The sequence below is a fragment of the Somniosus microcephalus genome, chromosome 5 (genome assembly GCF_052327205.1).
Source record: "Somniosus microcephalus isolate GS21.2 chromosome 5, FLI_Smic_1.0, whole genome shotgun sequence".
Taxonomy (NCBI): Eukaryota; Metazoa; Chordata; class Chondrichthyes; order Squaliformes; family Somniosidae; genus Somniosus; species Somniosus microcephalus.
Genome location: NC_140991.1, coordinates 316,238,761 through 316,258,270, shown reverse-complemented (window position 1 = coordinate 316,258,270; position 19,510 = coordinate 316,238,761). Strand labels below are relative to the sequence as shown.

Here is a 19,510-nt window from a genome sequence, read left to right as displayed (position 1 = left end):
GAAGGTTTTTTCGTTCAGCGTAAGTCGTGCGTACGACTTAAGCTGAACGAAAAAACCTTCGGTTTTTAGAGGGTTCCGGTTGCGGAAGTTCGGATAAAGGGTAAGTCGTGCGCACGACCCCCCGCCAGCCCCGACAACCGCCGACCCCCCCCCGCGGACCCCGACAACCGCCGACCCCGCCAGCCCCGACAACCGCCGACCCCCCCGCGGACCCCACCAGCCCCGACAACCGCCGACCCCGCCAGCCGCCGACCCCCCCGCGGACCCCGCCAGCCCCGACAACCGCCGACCCCGCCAGCCCCGACAACCGCCGACCCCCCCGCGGACCCCGCCAGCCCCGACAACCGCCGACCCCGCCAGCCGCCGACCCCCCCCGCGGACCCCGCCGGCCCCGACAACCGCCGACCCCCCTGCGGACCCCGCCAGCCCCGACAACCGCCGACCCCCCCGCGGACCCCGCCAGCCCCGACAACCGCCGACCCCCCCGCGGACCCCGCCAGCCCCGACAACCGCCGACCCCCCCGCGGACCCCGACTGACTTACGCTGAGCGTCAGCGTAAGTCGTGCGCACGACCCCCCGCCGACCCCCGCCGACCCACCTTCCGAAATCCGAAATTCTCCTTTATCCGAAACTCGGCTGGTCCCGAGGTTTTCGGATAAAGGATAGTCTACCTGTACTGCTCTGTAGACCATGGGGGAGAAATTGGGTGAGTAGCGCCACCTGTTAGCGCCTAAAGAGGCAGTCAGTGGCTGTAGCGCCACTGGCTGCGTCTCCCGCGATATTCAGTAGGGGCGCTAATGGTGGCGTTAGGCATTTGCGCTGCGCCGCCACCGATGATGTCATCAGTGTGCGCAGCGCCCCATTCGTGCCCCGTTCGTGATATTTGGTAGCGAACGCCGCAGTTGCGCCGCTCGCTACCCGCACCCGGTTCACGGGGCCTTACTGTGCCGGCAGCGGCGCAAGTTAAGGTGGAGGTGCGGGGCGGCCGCTTTTTCGGCGGCTGCCTGCCCGCACCTCCGTCCCCGGCCTCCTACACCGCCCCGCCGCGGCATTGCCGGCTGTTTCCCGAGAGCCCGGCACTTCTCCTTGGTGCCGGGCTCATTTGCCGGCACTCGCGATCACGGATCGCGCTGTTGCAGGCACCTCCTCCTTAACAGTGGGAGGAAGGCCTGCAGTACCGCAGCGTGCCATGCCGCAGCGTGTGGCGCTGCGGCACGTTGTGCTGCGATAATTAGTTTCAGCGCCCTAAGAGGGACGCGGAGCGCCTCGAGCCTCACCCCGTCTCCCTCGAGGGGCACTGAAACTGAATTTCTGGCGATCGGTATTACTCCGATCGCTGCGCTAAATCCTGCGCTCAGGCGACTTTTGCACCACTTTGGCGCCCCAACCCAATTTCTAGGCCCATGAGCTTAGTGCCGGGTTTGAGGTCCTGGTCTTCAAACACTCTCTTCCTCAGGCAACCGAAGGCTGCACTGGCACACTGCCCTTGTTGACAGTAGGCTCCCAAGGTATGGAAAGTGGTCCACGTTGTCCAAGGCCTTGTCGTGGATTTTGATAATCGGGGGGCAGTACTGTGTGGCGGGAGCAGGTTGGTAGAGGACCTCTGTCTTACGGATGTTTAGCGTAAGGCCCATGCTCTCGTACGCTTCGGTGAAGGTGTTGATGATGGTTTGGAGTTCGACCTCCGAGTGAGCGTAGACACAAGCGTCATCTGCATACTGTAATTCGAGGACAGAGGATGGGATGACCTTGGATCCGGACTGGAGGCGACGGAGGTTGAACAGTTTCCCGTTTGCACTGTAAATTAGCTCCACTCCAGTGGGGAGCTTACTGAGGGTGAGATGGAGCATTGTAGCAAGTAAGATCGAGAAAAACGTTGGTGCGATGACACAGCCTTGCTTGACCCCTGTTCATACGTGAATTGGGTCTGTGGCGGAACCATTGGTCAGGATCAATGTCGTTGTGCAGCAGACGGAGGATGGTGACAAACTTTTGAGGCCAGCCGAATTTGAGGAGGACACTCCATAATCCCTCACGGTTGACAGTGTCGAAGGCCTTTGTGAGATCAAAGAAGGCCATGTACAGCGGTTGGTGCTGTTACCTGCATTCCTCTTGTAATTGACGTGCCGTGAAGATCATGTCCATTGTGCCCCTTAGTGGCCGACCAGCCAGGAGTGCGTTGGAATAGTCAAGTCTAGAGGTAACAAAGGCATGGATGAGGGTGTCAGCAGCGGATGAGCTGAGGCAAGGGCGGAGTCAAATTCCATTTTGATTAAATGATAATCCAGGTGTGTGTACGCACACACCCATGTACATACCACACACATACATAAAACGCCACTCAGAAAATGGACAGTTTTGGAATTCAGTTGTTGTTGTTGTTTCGTATGACAGGAAAAGCTTATACAGGAAACGCTTTTTTATCCGGCAGACAGGACCGGCGTGGTGCCGGTTGATCAAAAAGTCTGGATTACAGAGAGGTATACTTACCAAGGTACGAGAGCCCCGTACACGGCACTTGTGCAGGAGTCTCGGTTACACGGCCACAGATCCAGGAGTCCCTGTTGCACGGCCACAGGTCCAGGAACCCTGGTTACACGGCCACTAATATATAGTAAAACTTACCTGAACCTACTCCTGAATTTTGCCGGTTAACAGAGGTTTCTGGATATGTAGGTGCCGGTTAAAAGAGAGTTTCCTGCAATGGGATGTCTAGTTTGGCTTTCCATTCGATGGCCTCCCGAGACGCCGAGTGGAGAAATGAGGTGCCTCCCGCAGCAGATCTCAGTGGGCAGGTTGATGTGATGTGTTCCACAGTCTGGGACTCCTGGCCAGTCGCACATCAGGTCGTCCCTCATCTTCCACTGGTGGAGCCGGTGGCCGCACCGTCTGTGCCCGGTGCGGATTGGGTTGAGCGCCGTCCACTGTCTCCGAGAGAGGTCGAAGTCAGGGACCTCTGCCTTTGGGTCAGTGATGAGGTGTTGGTTCTTTATGTTGCACGCATCCCACCATTCCATCCATCTGAGACAGTGGGTCGACACCAGCTGTGTGAATATTGGCCGCTATTTCCCCAGAATGGCCGGCGCGATTTTAAGCGATTTCGTGGTGGGTTTTTCAGTATTCAGTAAAGATCCTGGATTATCATTTAATTTAAATGGAATTTGACTCCGCCCTTGCCTCAGCTCATCCGCTGCTGAAACCCTCATCCATGCCTTTGTTACCTCTAGACTTGACTATTCCAACGCACTCCTGGCCGGCCTCCCACATTCTACCCTCCGTAAACTTGAGGTCATCCAAAACTCTGCTGCCCCGTGTGCTAACTCGCACCAAGTCCCGTTCACCCATCACCCCTGTGCTCGCTGACCTACATTGGCTTCTGGTTAAGCAACGCCCCGATTTCAAAATTCTCATCCTCGTTTTCAAATCCCTCCATGACCTCGCCCCCTCCCTATCTCTGTAATCTGCTCCAGCCCCACAACCAGCCGCACCCCCCCCCCCCCGAGATATCTGCGCTCCTCTAATTCTGCCCTCTTGAGCATCCCTGATTATAATCGCTCAAGCATTAGCGGCCGTGCCTTCTGTTGCCTCGGCCCTAAGCTCAGGAATTCCCTCCCTAAACCTCTCCGCCTCTCAACTTCTCTTTCCTCCTTTAAGATGCTCCTTAAAACCGACCTCTTTGACGAAGCTTTTGGTCACCTGCCCTAATTTCTCCTTATGTGGCTCGGTGTCAAATTTTTTGTCTTATAATACTCCTGTGAAACGCCTTGGGACCTTTTACAATGTTAAAGGCGCTATATAAATACAAGTTGTTGTTGTCGTTCTTGTTATTCAATCCTGCAAACCAAACTCTCCTATGGTCATGTACATGCTTAGTCTGAGGAAATGGTTATGACATTTAGCTGTGTTTGTTGTAGAAGCGGAGATAGCTTGAAGAGCCACCTGGGGAACAAGTCAGGACAACAGGCCCTCTTTTAATAATGCTTGATTTTTTTTTTAAGAAGTTGCAGCACCATCGTGTGGGAGGATAACAGAGGTCATCGTTACCTTAGCCGCGTCAGGAAAATCCTGGTTTGCTTCCATTCTTACTCAGGCTTATGGCCCATTTATATGGGAAGGACATAAGAATTAGGAGCAGGAGTCGGCCATTCGGCCCCTCGAGCCTGCTCCGCCATTCAATAAGATCATGGCTGATCTTCGACCTCAACTCCACTTTCCCGCCCGATCCCCATATCCCTCGATTCCCTTAATATCCAAAAATCGATCGATCTACCATGAGGTTGCTTCCGATGACAGCAATACAACAACAACTTGCATTTAAATCGCGCCTTTAACGTTGTAAAACGTCACAAGCCTCTAAAACGTTTAAATCGATTACCGTTTACAGGGCTTAATGATTCTGCGTTTAGTTAAGTAGAAACCCTCCTGGGGTGGAATTTGCACTAAGCTGTCTGAAACGGTGTCCCCCCAGCAGGGCACAAGTTGGTTACGTCGGCTTACATCGAGTGTACAGCACAGAAACAGGCCATTCGGCCCAATGGGTCCGTGCCGGTGTTTATGCTCCACATGAGCCTCCTCCCACCCCTCTTCATCTCACCCCATCAACATATCCTTCTATTCCTTTCTCCCTCATGTGTTTCTCCAGCTTCCCCTTAAATGCATTTCTGCTATTCGCCTCAACCACTCCCTGTGGTAGCGAGTTCCACATTCTCACCACCATTTGGGCTCTTGCTGCATTGGTCTGTCAGCCTGTGCATTTGGCATTGGTGGTCTGTACAGGCCTTTTTCCTACATTGCGAAGGTCTGCGGTCAGACTGACTAACTGTGCATACATTAAATGTCCACGTGCACTTATCTTGCACACGCCCAGTGCATAAGAACATAAGAATTAGGAGCAGGAGTCGGCCCTACGGCCCCTCGAACCTGCTCTGCCATTCAATCAGATCATGGCTGATCTTCGACCTCAACTCCACTTTCCCGCCCGATCCCCATATCCCGCGATTCCCCTAGAGTCCAAAAATCTATCGATCTCAGCCTTGAATATACTCAACGACTGAGCCTCCACAGCCCTCTGGGGCAGAGAATTCCAAAGGTTCACCACCCTCTGAGTGAAGAAATTCCTCCTCATCTCAGTCGTAAATAGCCGGCCCCTTATCCTGAGACTGTGACCCCTGGTTCTAGACTCTCCAGCTAGGGGGGGAAACAACCTCTCAGCATCGACCCTGTCAATCCCTCCAAAAATGTGATACGTTTCAATGAGATCACCTCTCATTCTTCTAAAGAAAACAGAGAAAACAGGCCCAATTGTAGTTCTTTGCTGCCAAATTTGCCCTGCAATATATACAACAGACTCAGGCCACCAGAATACGAAGGGAATATTACTGCCATTTTCTCCTTTCTGTGAAGTTCCCCACTATCTCTGCTAATGAGAGAGGGAATTTTTGAAGTTCAGCCATTCAGGAAGGAGGAGGTGGGGGATGATATTGATTGCCCCAATAGGAAAGGGTAACAGATTGAACGGTATGTTCCCAATTCCAGAAAGGGCCTTTACGTTGCCACTTTGAATTGGCAATATGTCCCACTGGGCATTTTATCCATGTACACTGGCAGGAAGGGTGACATTATGGGCCACAGCGAAGGATATATATTCAACTGCTGTAGTTTATATTTAATGGGAGACTCCAGCCCATGGCCAGCAGACATCAGAGATTAAAGTGTCATCCGTGCCTCAGTGGGTAGCACTCTCGCTTCCGAGTCAGACGAAGAGTTCAAGTCCCACTCCAGAGACTTGAGCACAAAAATCTAGGCTGACACTCTGAGGGAGTGCAGCACTGTCGGAGGTGCCGTCTTTCGGATGAGACATTAAACCGAGGCGCCGTCTGCTCTCTCAGGCGGACGTAAAAGATTCCACGGCCACTATTTCGAAGAAGAGCAGGTGGAGTTCTCCCCGGTGTCCTAGGGCCTATATTTATTCTTCAATCAACAGCACTAAAAAACAGATTATCTGGTCATTATTACATTGCTGTTTGTGGGAGCTTGCTGTGCGCAAGTTGGCTGCCACGTTTCCTACATTACAACAGTGACTACACTTCAAATAGTACTTCATTGGCTGTAAAGCGCTTTGGGACGCCCCAAGATTGTGAAAGGTGCTATAGAAATGAAAGAATTTCTTTCTTTCTTGATTAGGTTGAGTCCCAGGAATACCAAAGTGGTGCGTTTACCAATTTGTAGCAGGTGAAAAAGCAAAGGATATTGTCACTCCCCCTCCCCGCTAAGCTTAAATAGATTAATAGAACTTGGGCCAATAGAAGCCAGCAAGGGAGCGGATCAGAAGATCCTCACTGCCTTTTGAAATTCCAAAAAAGAGCGCCTACAAACAGACTTTGAGCCTCAGAGCTGGCGACAAAATAAACTGCTTACATAATAGATTGAGGCGATCATCACTTCACAATACATACTGGCCCAGAAATTAGGATCGGGGGCTTGCCGCGCGTGCAAGCCCCCGATGTGCACTCACCCGGCGCGCCGACATCTGAAGCCTGGGCCTGCTTGGAATTCCTGTCACTGGCCCGGTTCAGCTGTCGGCGCGATGTGCTTGCCTGATCCAGCGGCGTAGTTAGTGCGATGTGCCGGCTGGGATCAGGTGAGCACTGGGCAGCCAATCAGGGGAGGGGAAACTTCATTCATGAGTTTGATTGTAAGAGCTGTCAAACTCATGAAAAGTACGGGCGCCCAAAAGACTAGTTTAACTTTAAATAAAATTTTAAAAAAATCCCAATAATTAAATAAACTATAAATAACTTTAAAAAACTATTTTAAACAATTAATCAAATTTTTGAAAAAAAAAAATCAGGTCTAAAACTACACTTACCTTACTATAAAGTCCTTAAAAACAATAAAGCTGTGGAAAAAATGTTATAATTTTAAGTAATAGACCACTTACCTTAAAGAATGAAGTCTTTACGTCTCCTTTTTACATTCGTAAAAAGGAGTGGCCCTTACACACGCGCAAGAGAGGGCTTTAAACTAATTAGTGGGGGGGAGGTTTCTAGAGAGCAAATAATAGAAATGACAACAGAGAAGGTCATAGACTTAGGTAGCAGTGGGGGAATTAAAAAACAGAATGTGTCAGGAAGGGACAGAAGGTATGGAGTAAAAAGTAAAGTACTAAAAAGGGAAAAAACAGGAACTAAGTGTTACAAAACATATTTGAAAGTTCTTTATCTGAATGCACGTAGCATTCGTAACAAAATGAATGAGTTAACGGCACAAATAATGACATATGGGTATGATCTTGTGGCCATTACAGAAACATGGCTGCAGGGTGACCATGACTGGGAATTAAACATACCAGGTTATTTAACAATCAGGAAGGACAGGCAGGAAGGGAGAGGAGGTGGGGTGGCTATGTTAATAAAGGAAGGAATCACTATAATACAGAGAAATGATATTGGGTCAAAGGAGCAGGATAGTGAAACAGTTTGGGTGGAGGTAAGGAATAATAAGGGGAAAAAAACACTAGTGGGTGTAGTCTATAGGCCCCCGAACAGTTGCAACTCTGTTGGACGGAGTATTAATCAGGAAATAGTTGAGGCTTGTAATAAGGGAACAGCTATAATTATGGGGGATTTTAATTATCATATTAACTGGACAAATCAAATTGGGCAGAGCAGCCTTGAGGAAGAGTTCATTGAGTGTATTAGGGATGGGTTTCTTGAGCAGTATGTAACTGAACCGACCAGGGGGCAAGCAACCTTAGATTTGGTCCTGTGTAATGAGACAGGATTAATTAAAAATGTCCTAGTAAAGGATCCCCTTGGAATGAGTGACCATAACATGGTTGAGTTCCATATTCAATTAGAGGGTGAGAAGGTTGGATCTCAAACAAGCGTGCTGAGCTTGAATAAAGGAGACTATGAAGGTATGAGAGCGGAATTAATTAGAGTGGACTGGGAAAATAGATTAAAGGGTAAGACGGTACATGACCAGTGGTGTACATTTAAGGAGTTATTTTACAACTTCCAAAAAAAATATATTCCACTGAGGAAAAAAGGGTGTAAAAGAAAAGATAGCCATCCGTGGCTAAGTAAAGTAATTAAGGATAGTATCCGACTAAAAACAAGGGCATATAAGGTAGCCAAATCTAGTGGGAGGATGGAAGATTGGGAAGTCTTTAAAAGACAGCAAAAAATAACAAAAAGATTGATTAAGAAAGGGAAGATAGATTATGAAAGTAAATTAGCAAAAAATATAAAAACAGACAGTAAAAGTTTCTATAGTTATATAAAAAGAAAAAGGGTGGCTAAAGTAAATGTTGGTCCCTTAGAGGATGAGACCGGGAAATTAATGGTGGGAAACATGGAGATGGCAAAAACACTGAACAATTATTTTGTATCAGTCTTTACAGTAGAGGACACTAAGAATATCCCAACACTGGACAAACAGGGGGCTCTAGGAGGGGAGGAACTAAATACGATTAAAATCACTAAGGAAGTGGTACTTGGTAAAATAATGGGACTCAAGGCGGATAAATCCCCTGGACCTGATGGCTTGCATCCTAGGGTCTTGAGGGAAGTAGCGGTAGGGATTGTGGATGCATTGGTAATAATTTTCCAAAACTCACTGGACTCAGCAAAGGTCCCGGCAGATTGGAAAACTGCTAATGTAACACCCTTATTTAAAAAGGGTAGTAGGCAGAAGGCTGGAAACTATAGACCTGTTAGCCTAAGAGAGTCCATTATTAAGGAGACAGTAACGGGACATTTGGATAAAAATAATTTAATAGGGCAAACTCAGCATGGTTTCATGAAGGGGAAGTCATGTTTAACAAATTTGCTTGAGTTTTTTGAGGAAGTAACATACAGGGTGGATAAAGGGGAACCAGTGGACGTAGTGTATTTAGACTTCCAAAAGGCATTTGACAAGGTGCCACACAAAAGATTATTGCTCAAGATAAAAAATCACGGGATTGGGGGTAATATTCTGGCGTGGGTGGAGGATTGGCTCTCTAACAGAAAGCAGAGAGTTGGGATAAATGGTTCGTTCTCAGATTGGCAACCAGTAACTAGTGGTGTTCCGCAGGGGTCAGTGCTGGGTCCCCAACTCTTTACAATCTATATTAACGATTTGGAGGAGGGGACCGAGTGTAACATATCAAAGTTTGCAGATGATACAAAGATGGGAGGGAAAGTAGTGAGTGAGGAGGACATAAAAAACCTGCAAAGGGACATAGACAGGCTAAGTAAGTGGGCAGAGATTTGGCAGATGGAATACAATACTGGAAAGTGTGAGGTTATGCACTTTGGCAGGAAAAATCATAGAGCAAGTTATTATCTTAATGGCAAGAAACTGGAAAGTACTGTAGTACAAAGGGATCTGGGGGTCCTGGTGCACGAAACTCAAAAAGTTAGTATGCAGGTGCAGCAAGTGATTAAGAAGGCCAATGGAATGTTGGCTTTTATTGCTAGGGGGTTGGAATATAAAAACAGGGAGGTATTGCTGCAGTTGTACAAGGTATTGGTGAGGCCGCACCTGGAATACTGCATACAGTTTTGGTGTCCATACTTAAGAAAAGACATACTTGCTCTCGAGTCAGTACAAAGAAGGTTCACTCGGTTAATCCCGGGGATGAGGGGGTGGTCATATGAGGAGAGGTTGAGTAGATTGGGACTCTACTCATTGGAGTTCAGAAGAATGAGAGGCGATCTTATTGAAACATATAAGATTGTGAAGGGGCTTGATCGGGTGGATGCGGTGAGGATGTTCCCAATGATGGGTGAAACTAGAACTAGGGGGCATAATCTTAAAATAAGGGGCTGCTCATTCAAAACTGAGATGAGGAGAAACTTCTTCACTCAGAGGGTGGTAGGTTTGTGGAATTTGCTGCCCCAGAAAGCTGTGGAAGCTACATCATTAAATAAATTTAAAACAGAAATAGATAGTTTCCTAGAAGTAAAGGGAATAAAGGGTTACGGGGAGCGGGCAGGAAATTGGACATGAGTCTGGGTTCGGAATGGTCATGGCCCTGTGGGTAGTGGAGCGGGCCCAGGGGCCGTGTAGCCTTGTTCTGCTCCTACTGTGTTCTAATTCTGTTAGATTTCAGGAGATGGTTTTATTCCTGTTCCTGGCTGGGGTGGAGATCGCCTTTACAGAAGGTAAGTACTGTAGAAAATATAGGGACAGAGTGATCTCCTGGAAGAATTTCGATCGCCTAGATGGGTCGGAGAGGAATTTCCCAGATTTTTTTCTCCCAAATTGGCCATTGGGTCTTTATCTGGTTTTTCGCCTCTCCCGGGAGATCACATGGGTTCGGGTGGATGCAGAGTGATAGAAGATTTGAGGTTAGGATCAGATCAGCCATGATCTTATTGAATGGTGGAGCAGGCTCGAGGGGCCGATTGGCCTACTCCTGCTCCTATTTCTTATGTTCTTATGTTCTTATGTAAACCTGTGGAAAAAAAGGAATTTCAGCGCGCACGCACAGACTCCTGCACGCACGCGTTCGTCCTCTGAACCCCTTGGTTCAGAGGACAGGAAATGCCGGTTTCCCGCGCATGCGCTGTGCATGCTGAAATCCGGCACTTCCAACGGGCCCACGCGAGAGTACCCCGTCCGTACTCACGCGCTGGGATCGGAATTACTGGCCCATTGTCATAAACTGATTATCTTATTCTATCAACCCCTGAGAAACTATTAAGGACAAGAACACCTACTGTGAACAGATAAGACAAATTAGCACTAAGATAACCATCCAAGCTTGTCTCCTCTTAACTCAAGCAGTCAGTAAACACTCATAAATGCTGCAACTGCTTTGCGATGGCTGAATTAGATTAAATTCTATTCTTATTGTAATGGCCTCAAGATTCTTTTCGGTGTTTTGGGAATCGAATCGTGCAATTCCATCCATTTTTCCCGTGAATATCACAAACCACTGGGCCTTGTTCTTTCGCTTGGCTCAGTGCTCTCTGAGTCAGAAGGTTGTGGGTTCAAGTCACACACCAGAGACTTGAGTACAACAATCTAGGTTGACACTGCAGTGCAATACTGAGGGAGCGCTGCACTGTCGGAGGTGCCGTCTTTCAGATGAGACGTTAAACCGAGGCCCCGTCTGCTCTCTCAGGTGGATGTAAAAGATCCCGTGGCACTATTTTGAAGAAGAGCAGGGGAGTTCTCCCCGGTATCCTGGGGCCAATATTTATCCCTCAATCAACATCACTAAAAAAACAGATTATCTGGTCATTGTCACATTGCTGTCTGTGGGAGCTTGCTGTGCGCAAATTGGCTGCCGCGTTTCCTACATTACAACAGTGACTACACTTCAAAAAGTACTTCATTGGCTGTAAAGTACTTTGGGATGTCCTGAGGATGTGAAAGGCGCTATAGAAATGTAAGTCTTTCTTTCTTGCAAAGCTTGCGCAACCCTCTTTTGCGCTGAACCGGTGCATTACAGAGAATATAGCCCAATACATTCATCTTCCAATTTGTCGAAGATGTGAAACTCGCTGTGAATACAACAAACCACATTCAAACGTTACGATTCTGTTTATGTGAAGCAGATCAAAGGCTCCGTCACAAATAAAAACCGACGGATCTACTCAAAGAACACCGTAGTCACACTACGATAGGTGTAATGTAGCTGTTTAAAATGTAGTTGATAGAAATCACCTTGCAGGATACAGAATGCGGTAATGATACAGAACTTCCATCCCAGACTGGTCAGTACACGGAACTCCTCACGCGAGGTGAAGTGCGAGCAGATGCAGATCGTTTTCCAGTGCACGGCAATCACGTAGAAAGAAAGGCTTGCATTTCTATAGCGCCTTTCACAACCGCCGGACGTCCCAAAGCGCTTTACAGCCAATGAAGAGCTTTTTGAAGTTTAGGCCGCGATTTCGCCTACCGAGGCTGGTAGCGAGGTGCGACCCCACTGCTGGCTCCATCCCGCTCTGTGAAAAGAATTTTACGTTGATTGGGCTTGTTAAGCCCAACCAGCGCGCTTGCCGGCCAATTGAAGAGAGCGAGTCTGATGACGTCACTTGATCAGCCGGTTTCCTTAAAGGGACCATGTGCAGATTGTTTTTGACAGTTCTGCTGTCAGTGTTCGATAGCATTGAGGTGCTGCAAACACTGACAAGCACTGCACAGAAGTGCACGGCTGCACCCAGGCTCCCTCATGACTCCCTCCATATGCAGGGAGTCATGGGAGTCACAGCACGCAGGGAGGTTCTCTTCCCTTCCAATGGGCGGAAGAGACCTCCCCAGGAGACCAACGCAGCCTGGTTGCACATTGCACAGGAGGACACAAACAGGGATGTGGTCAGGAGGACCAGGCTGCAGTGGCGCAAACCTTTCAATGATCTCAGTAGATCGTGAAACGTTACTGCAAAGCCACACTCAACCTCATCCTGCTGTGCCACTCATCACATTCCCATCACTCTGCCTTCCCTACCCTGCTCCTGCACCTCCTTACTCACACCAACTTACCTTGCAGCTATTAACACAATCCAAAGGACAGTTCAATTAGCGTGGAGGAGGTCAGGCATGTGGGTTTCGCAGGGATTAGGGCATGCAGAGCAGGAACCACATCTTTGTGGAATTCTTCAGCAGATGAACCAAAGATTTTCTCTAATATTCTTCTTCGGCTCCTTCAGACAGCCAGGAGTGACGAATCCTTGCAGATCCAGGCTTGCATGTTACTGAGCTGCTTTTTGTGGTCTGCCACAAAGTGCAGTGAAATCGATCCTCCAAACCATAAGCATGTTTACAAAGTTGGTGCTTTAAATGTGAGCTTCCTTTGTCAAGTCTGACATCTACATTCCAGCCACATCTACATCCAAATATTTACCTTGACCAACTAAAGCTTGTGTAAATGTGCAGTTTTGGACACATAGTAACGTTTCATGATCTACTGAGATCATTCAAAGGTGTGCGCCACTGTAGCCTGGTCCTCCTGACCACATCCCTATAAGCATATGGAGGGAGTCATGGGAGAGCCTGGGAGCCGTGCACCTCTGTGCAGTGCTCGTCAGTGTTTGCAGAACCTCAATGCTGTAAAATGCTGACAGCACAAATGTCATTGCCATGGAGGGAGTGCGGCGAAGATTCACCAGACTGATACCTGGGATGGCAGGAATGACGTATGAGGAGAGATTGGGTCGATTGGGCTTGTACTCGCTGGAGTTTAGAAGAATGAGAGGGGATCTCATTGAAATTTATAAAATTCTAACAGGACTGGACAGACTAGATGCAGGAAGGATGTTCCCGATGGTCGGGGAGTCCAGAACCAGTCTAAGGATAAGGGGTAAGCCATTTAGGACAGAAATGAGGAGGAATTTCTTCACCCAGAGAGAGTGGTAAACCTGTGGAATTCTCTACCACAGAAGGCAGTTGAGGCCAATTCATTAAATATATTCAAGAATATTCTTAAGGCTAAAGGGGTCAAGGGATATGGGGAGAAGGCAGGGACAGGGTACTGAATTTGGATGATCAGCCATGATCTCATTGAATGGCGGAGCGGGCTCGAGGGGCCGAATGGCCTACTCCTGCTCCTATCTTCTATGTTTCTATGTTTCTATGGTCCCTTGAAGGAAACCAGCTGATGACATGTCATCAAATGACTTCATCAGACCCGCTTCCTTCAATTGGCTGTCAAACTCGCTGGGTAGACTTAACAAGCCCAATCAGGGGAAAGTCATGTCGGAGGCCAGGATGGAGCCAGCAGTGGGGCCGGCTGAGGTAAAGGAAATCGCGGCCATCTGCTGCCTCGCTGCTGCCTTCAATGTTATTTGAGATTCCGAAGCTGCCTCTGGCCTCAGGACGCACCCATATTGCTCATGTGGACATGTCAAGAGAAAAAGTTACTTTTGTCACTGGCTCGGTGTCTGTTCTAGATGTACAGCAGGCACCTCAAAGCACTGGAGAGGTACCACCAACGCTGCCTCCGCAAGATCCTGCAAATCCGTTGGCAGGATAGGCGCACCAACGTCAGTGTTCTCGCTCAGGCCAAAATCCCCAGCATCGAAGCTTTGACCACGCTCGATCAGCTCCGATGGACGGGTCACATTGTCCGCATGCCCGATACGAGATTCCCAAAGCAAGCGCTCTACTTGGAGCTCCGACATGGCAAGAGAGCCCCAGGTTGGCAGAGGAAACGCTTCAAGGACACCCTCAAAGCCTCCTTGAAAAAGTGCAACATCCCCACCGACACCTGGGAATCCCTGGCCCAAGACCGCACAAAATGACAGAGGAGCATCCGGGAAGGCGCCGAACGCCTCGAGTCTCTTCGCCGGGAGCAAGCGGAAGCCAAGTGCAAACAGCGCACGTCAACCCAAGCACCCCACCCACCCACCCGCCCCTTCAACCACCGTCTGCCCCACCTGTGACAGAGACTGTAGGTCCCGCATTGGACTAATCAGTCACCTGAGAACTCATTTTTAATGTGGAAGCAAGTCATCCTCGGTTCCGAGGGACTGTCTAAGAAGAAGAAGAAGCTGTTCTAGAACTCCCAATGTAACAATGCAGTGCACCCAGCAGATAATCTTCTGTGCAATGAACTCCAGCCACTGGGAGTGTCACTTCTCCGACTCAAGTGTGCTGCAGATGCAACTCTTGAGTCAAGCGGAAAGTGGCAGTATAGCTGCAGGCTTGGGTCTTCCAAACCCTGAAAATACTATCTAAATGAATAAGCCACATATGTGACTGTGACAAAGGTAAACTATCCCTCCTCGTCCTTCTCGACCTGTCTGCCACCTTTGACATGGTTGAGCACTATCCTCCTCCAACGCCTCTCTACCGTCGTCCAGCTGGGTGGGACTGCACTCGCCTGGTTCCATTCTGATCTATCTAATCGTAGCCAGAGAATCACCTGCAATGGCTTCTCTTCCTGCTCCCGCCTCGTTACCTCTGGTGTCCCCCAAGGATCTATCCTTGGCCCCCTCCTATTTCTCATCTCCCAGCTCTACCTCACCACCATGTCTCTCGACCCCTCCATTGTCCGACATCCAGTTCTGGATGAGCAGAAATTTCCTCCAAATAAATATTGTGAAGACTGAAGTCATTGTTTTCAGTCCCCGCCACAAACTCCGTTCCCTAGCCACCGACTCCATCCCTCTTCATGGACACTGTCTGAGGCTGAACCACACTATTCGCAACCTTGGTGTCATATTTAACCCTGAAATGAGCTTCTGACCACACATCCGCAGCGTAACCAAGACCGCCTACTTCCACCTCCATAACATCGCCTGTCTCCGCCCCTGCCTCAGCTTATCTGCTTAAACCCTCATCCATACCTTTGTTACCTCTAGACTTGACTATTCCAACGCACTCCTGGCCGGCCTCCCAATTCCTACCCTCCGTAAAATAGAGATCATCCAAAACTCTGCTGCCCCGTGTCCTAACTCGCACCAAGTCCTGTTCACCCATCACCCCGTGCTCGCTGACCTACATTGGCTCCTCGTTAAGCAACGCCTCGATTTTAAAATTCTCATCCTTGTTTTCAAATCCCTCCATGACCTCGCCCCTTCCTATCTCTGTAATCTCCTCCAGCCCCACAAACCCCCCGAGATATCTGCGTCCTCTAATTCTGCCCTCTTGAGCATCCCTGATTATAATCGCTCCACCATTGGTGGCCGTGCCTTCCCCGTTTTACATGATTGCACCATGACTGAATGGGGCAGGTCTGATGGAACCAGATGATCTTTTCCTCATCCTTTTGTAGATTCGGATGAATGTTTAGAGCTTCGAAAAGCTCTGAAAGCGTAAATAGTGAAATATAGTTTGCGAATAAGGGAGCAGTTATTCACCATTAGTACGGAAACCATAAAGAAAGACTTGCATTTCTATAGCACCTTTCACGACCACCGGCGTCCCCAAGCGCTTTACTGCCAATGAAGTATTTTTGAAGTGGAGTCACTGTTGTAATGTGGGAAACGCGGCAGCCAATTTGTGCACAGCAAGCTCCCACACACAGCAATGTGATAATGACCAGATCATCTGTTTTTGTTATGTTGGTTGAGGGATAAATATTGGCCAGGACACCCGGGATAACTCCCCTGCTCTTCTTCGAAATAGTACCATGGGATCTTTCACGTCCACCTGAAAGAGCAGACGGGGCCTCGGTTTAACATCTCATCCGAAAGACAGCATCTCCGACAGTGCAGCACTCCCTCAGCACTGCACTGGAGTGTCAGCCTATCTTTATGTGATCAAGTCTCTGAAGTGGGACTTGAACCCACAATCTTCTGACTCAGAGGCAAGTGTGCTACCCACTGAGCCACAGCTGACATAAAGAGGGCTAATATATAAAATATTATATATATATATTACACCCAAGACTTATGAGAATATGACATGGATTGCCACAAGTTGCTATTGAAACTGAGGTAATCATTACATTTAAGCGGAGATTAATTTAAACACAAAAAGGAAAAATATTAAACAGTGCAAAGGCTAAAGCAGGGAAATGAGATTTGTTCACTCTGAAATGTATCACAGCCACTGTGGCCTCCTTTATGTGCTGAAATCTTGATGATCACCAAATTTTTTTTTTTTTTAATTCATTGATGGGATGTGGGCGTCGCTGGCTGGCTAGGCCTGCAATTCGTGCCCATCCCTAATTGCCCTTGAGAAGATGGTGGTGAGCCGCCTTCTTGAACCGCTGCAGTCCATATGGTACAGGTACACCCACAATGCTGTTAGGAAGGGAGTTCCAGGATTTTGGCCCAGCGACAGTGAAGGAACGGCGATACAGGTCCAAGTCAGGATGGTGTGTGGCTTGGAGGGGAACTTGGAGGTGGTGGTGTTCCCGTGTGCCTGCTGCCCTTATCCTTCTAGGTGGAAGAGGTCGTGAGTTTGGGAGGTGCTGCCAAAGAAGCCTTGGCGAGTTGCTGCAGTGCATCTTGTAGATGGTACACACTGCAGCCACGGTGCGCCGGTGGTGGAGGGAGTGAATGTTTAAGGTGGTGGATGGGGTGCCAATCAAGCGGGCTGCTTTATCCTGAATGGTGTCGAGCTTCTTGAGTGTTGTTGGAGCAGCACTCATCCAGGCAAGTGGAGAGTATTCCATCACACTCCTGACTTGTGCCTTGTAGATGGTGGAAAGGCTTTGGGGAGTCAGGAGGTGAGACACTCGCCGCAGAATTACCATCAGTGATGCCATTAATTTTTTTTGGGGGGTGTGCAGCCCCTTTAATGGGCTGCGCGGCCCATTCAGAATAACGCATGCGTGCGCAGTTTTTCCCATTGAGAGGCTGGCGAGCCGGCTGCGCGGGAGGTCCGGGGAGCCACGCGGCCGCGCAGCTTGAAGGGAACATGGATTACCATATTGTTGATCGCATCGTTGCCGCATCGCTATTTGCAAACCTAGTCAGGAACTGGGCAAGTACTGTATCAGGTGCCACCGCCTCTTAAAGGTCCACCTTTCCCCTCCAAATGCAGCATATGTTTAATAATTTAGCCTCTCATATGGACTTACGTGCAGGACGTCCACACTGACTTGCTGAAAATTGCGACACCTCAGTTTCTGCAAGCGTTGATGATTTTCCTGATATTTCTCCTCGGCAAGTTGCCTATCAGGACGAGATGGATGAGGTCAGTTCTTTACATCATACAGTGTGATCAGTGGGAATCAATAAGACCTGCACCATTAACTAAATCTAGCGAATACAGAAAGTCTGGGAAATAATATCTGAACTTTTCGCCCACAGATCATATGGTATTTGTTCCATTGTCTATTCTATGCCACCTATTTAATCAGCGGAGGGAAGGTCTTGCAATATTTCTCCCTCCACTGCAAAGATAGAGATAGTAAATCAATATCCATGTACACATACACCTCAATAAACATTGGCCATTTACTTAAGTGTCAGCCCGTGGCTCAGTGGGCAGCACCCTCGCCTCTGAGCCAGAGAGTTGTGGCTCCAAGTCCCACTCCAGAGACTTGAGCACAAACATCTAGGCTGACACTCCCAGTGCAGTGCTGAGGGAGTGCCGCACTGTCAGAGGTGCCGTCTTTCGGATGAGATGTTAAATCGCGGCCCCGTCTGCTCTCTTGGGTGGATGTAAAAGATCATCTGACACTATTTTGATGAAGAGCAGGGGAGTTATCCCTGGTGTCCTGGCCACTCTTTATCCCTCAATCAACATCACTAAAACAGATTAATTGGTCATCATCACATTGCTCTTTGTAGAATCTTGCTGTTCACAAATTGGCTGCTGCATTTGCCTATAAAACACAAGTGGCTAAAAGTATTTTTTTGGCTGTGAAGTACTTTGGGACATCCTGAGCACATTTTTTTTTACTTGTTCCTGGGATGTGGGCGTCGCTGGCAAGGCCAGCATTTATTGCCCATCCCTAATTGCCCTCGAGGAGGTGGTGGTGAGCCGCCTTCTTGAACCGCTGCAGCCCGTGTGGTGAAGGCGCTCCCACAGTGCTGTAAGGGAGGGAGTTCAGGGATAGAGTCATAGAGTCATAGAGTTATACAGCACGGATAGAGGCCCTTCGGCCCATTGTGTCCGCGCCAGCCATCAAGCCCTGTCTAATCTAATCCCATATTCCAGCATTTGGTCCGTAGCCTTGTATGCTATGGCATTTCAAGTGCTCATCCAAATGCTTCTTAAATGTTGTGAGGGTTCCTGCCTCCACAACCCTTTCAGGCAGTGAGTTCCAGACTCCAACCACCCTCTGGGTGAAAAAGTTCTTTCTCAAATCCCCTCTAAACCTCCCGCCCTTTACCTTGAATCTATGCCCCCTAGTTATTGACCCTTCTACTAAGGGAAAAAGCTCCTCAGCATCCATCCTATCTATGCCCCTCACAATTTTGTACACCTCAATCATGTCCCCCCTCAGCCTCCTCTGCTCCAGGGAAAACAAACCCAATCGGCCCAGTCTCTCTTCATAGCTGAAGCGCTCCAGCCCTGGTAACATCCTGGTGAACCTCCTCTGCACCCTCTCCAACGCGATCACATCCTTCCTGTAGTGTGGCGACCAGAACTGCACACAGTATTCCAGCTGTGGCCTAACCAGTGTTTTATACAGCTCCATCATAACCTCCTTGCTCTTATATTCAATGCCTCGGCTAATGAAGGCAAGTATCCCATATGCCTTTTTTACCACCTTATCCACCTGTTCCGCCGCCTTCAGGGATCTGTGTACTTGCACACCCAGATCCCTCTGACCCTCCGTCTTGCCTAGGGTCTTACCATTCATTGTGTATTCCCTTGCCTTGTTAGTCCCCCCAAAGTGCATCACCTCGCACTTTTCCGGGTTAAATTCCATTTGCCACTGTTCCGCCCATCTGACCAACCCATCTATATCGTCCTGCAGACTGAGGCTACCCTCCTCGCTATTTACCACCCTACCAATTTTTGTATCATCCGCGAACTTACTGATCATACCTTTTACATTCATATCCAAGTCATTAATGTAGACCACAAACAGCAAGGGACCCAGCACCGATCCCTGTGGTACCCCACTGGCCACAGGCTTCCAGTCACAAAAACAACCTTCGACCATCA

At 48.8% G+C, this 19,510-nt stretch overlaps 1 protein-coding gene across 2 annotated transcripts in view; it reads right to left on the bottom strand.

Annotated features, from left to right (window-relative positions):
- Positions 1-19,510, bottom strand: part of nek11 (NIMA-related kinase 11) — a 362,483-nt gene that overhangs the window by 157,711 nt on the left and 185,262 nt on the right. For both annotated transcript variants that reach the window (XM_085989285.1, XM_085989286.1), the window contains exon 11: positions 17,469-17,562. In XM_085989285.1, the coding sequence (XP_085845411.1) occupies positions 17,469-17,562 (94 nt within the window). The remainder of the gene's footprint in view (positions 1-17,468; positions 17,563-19,510) is intronic.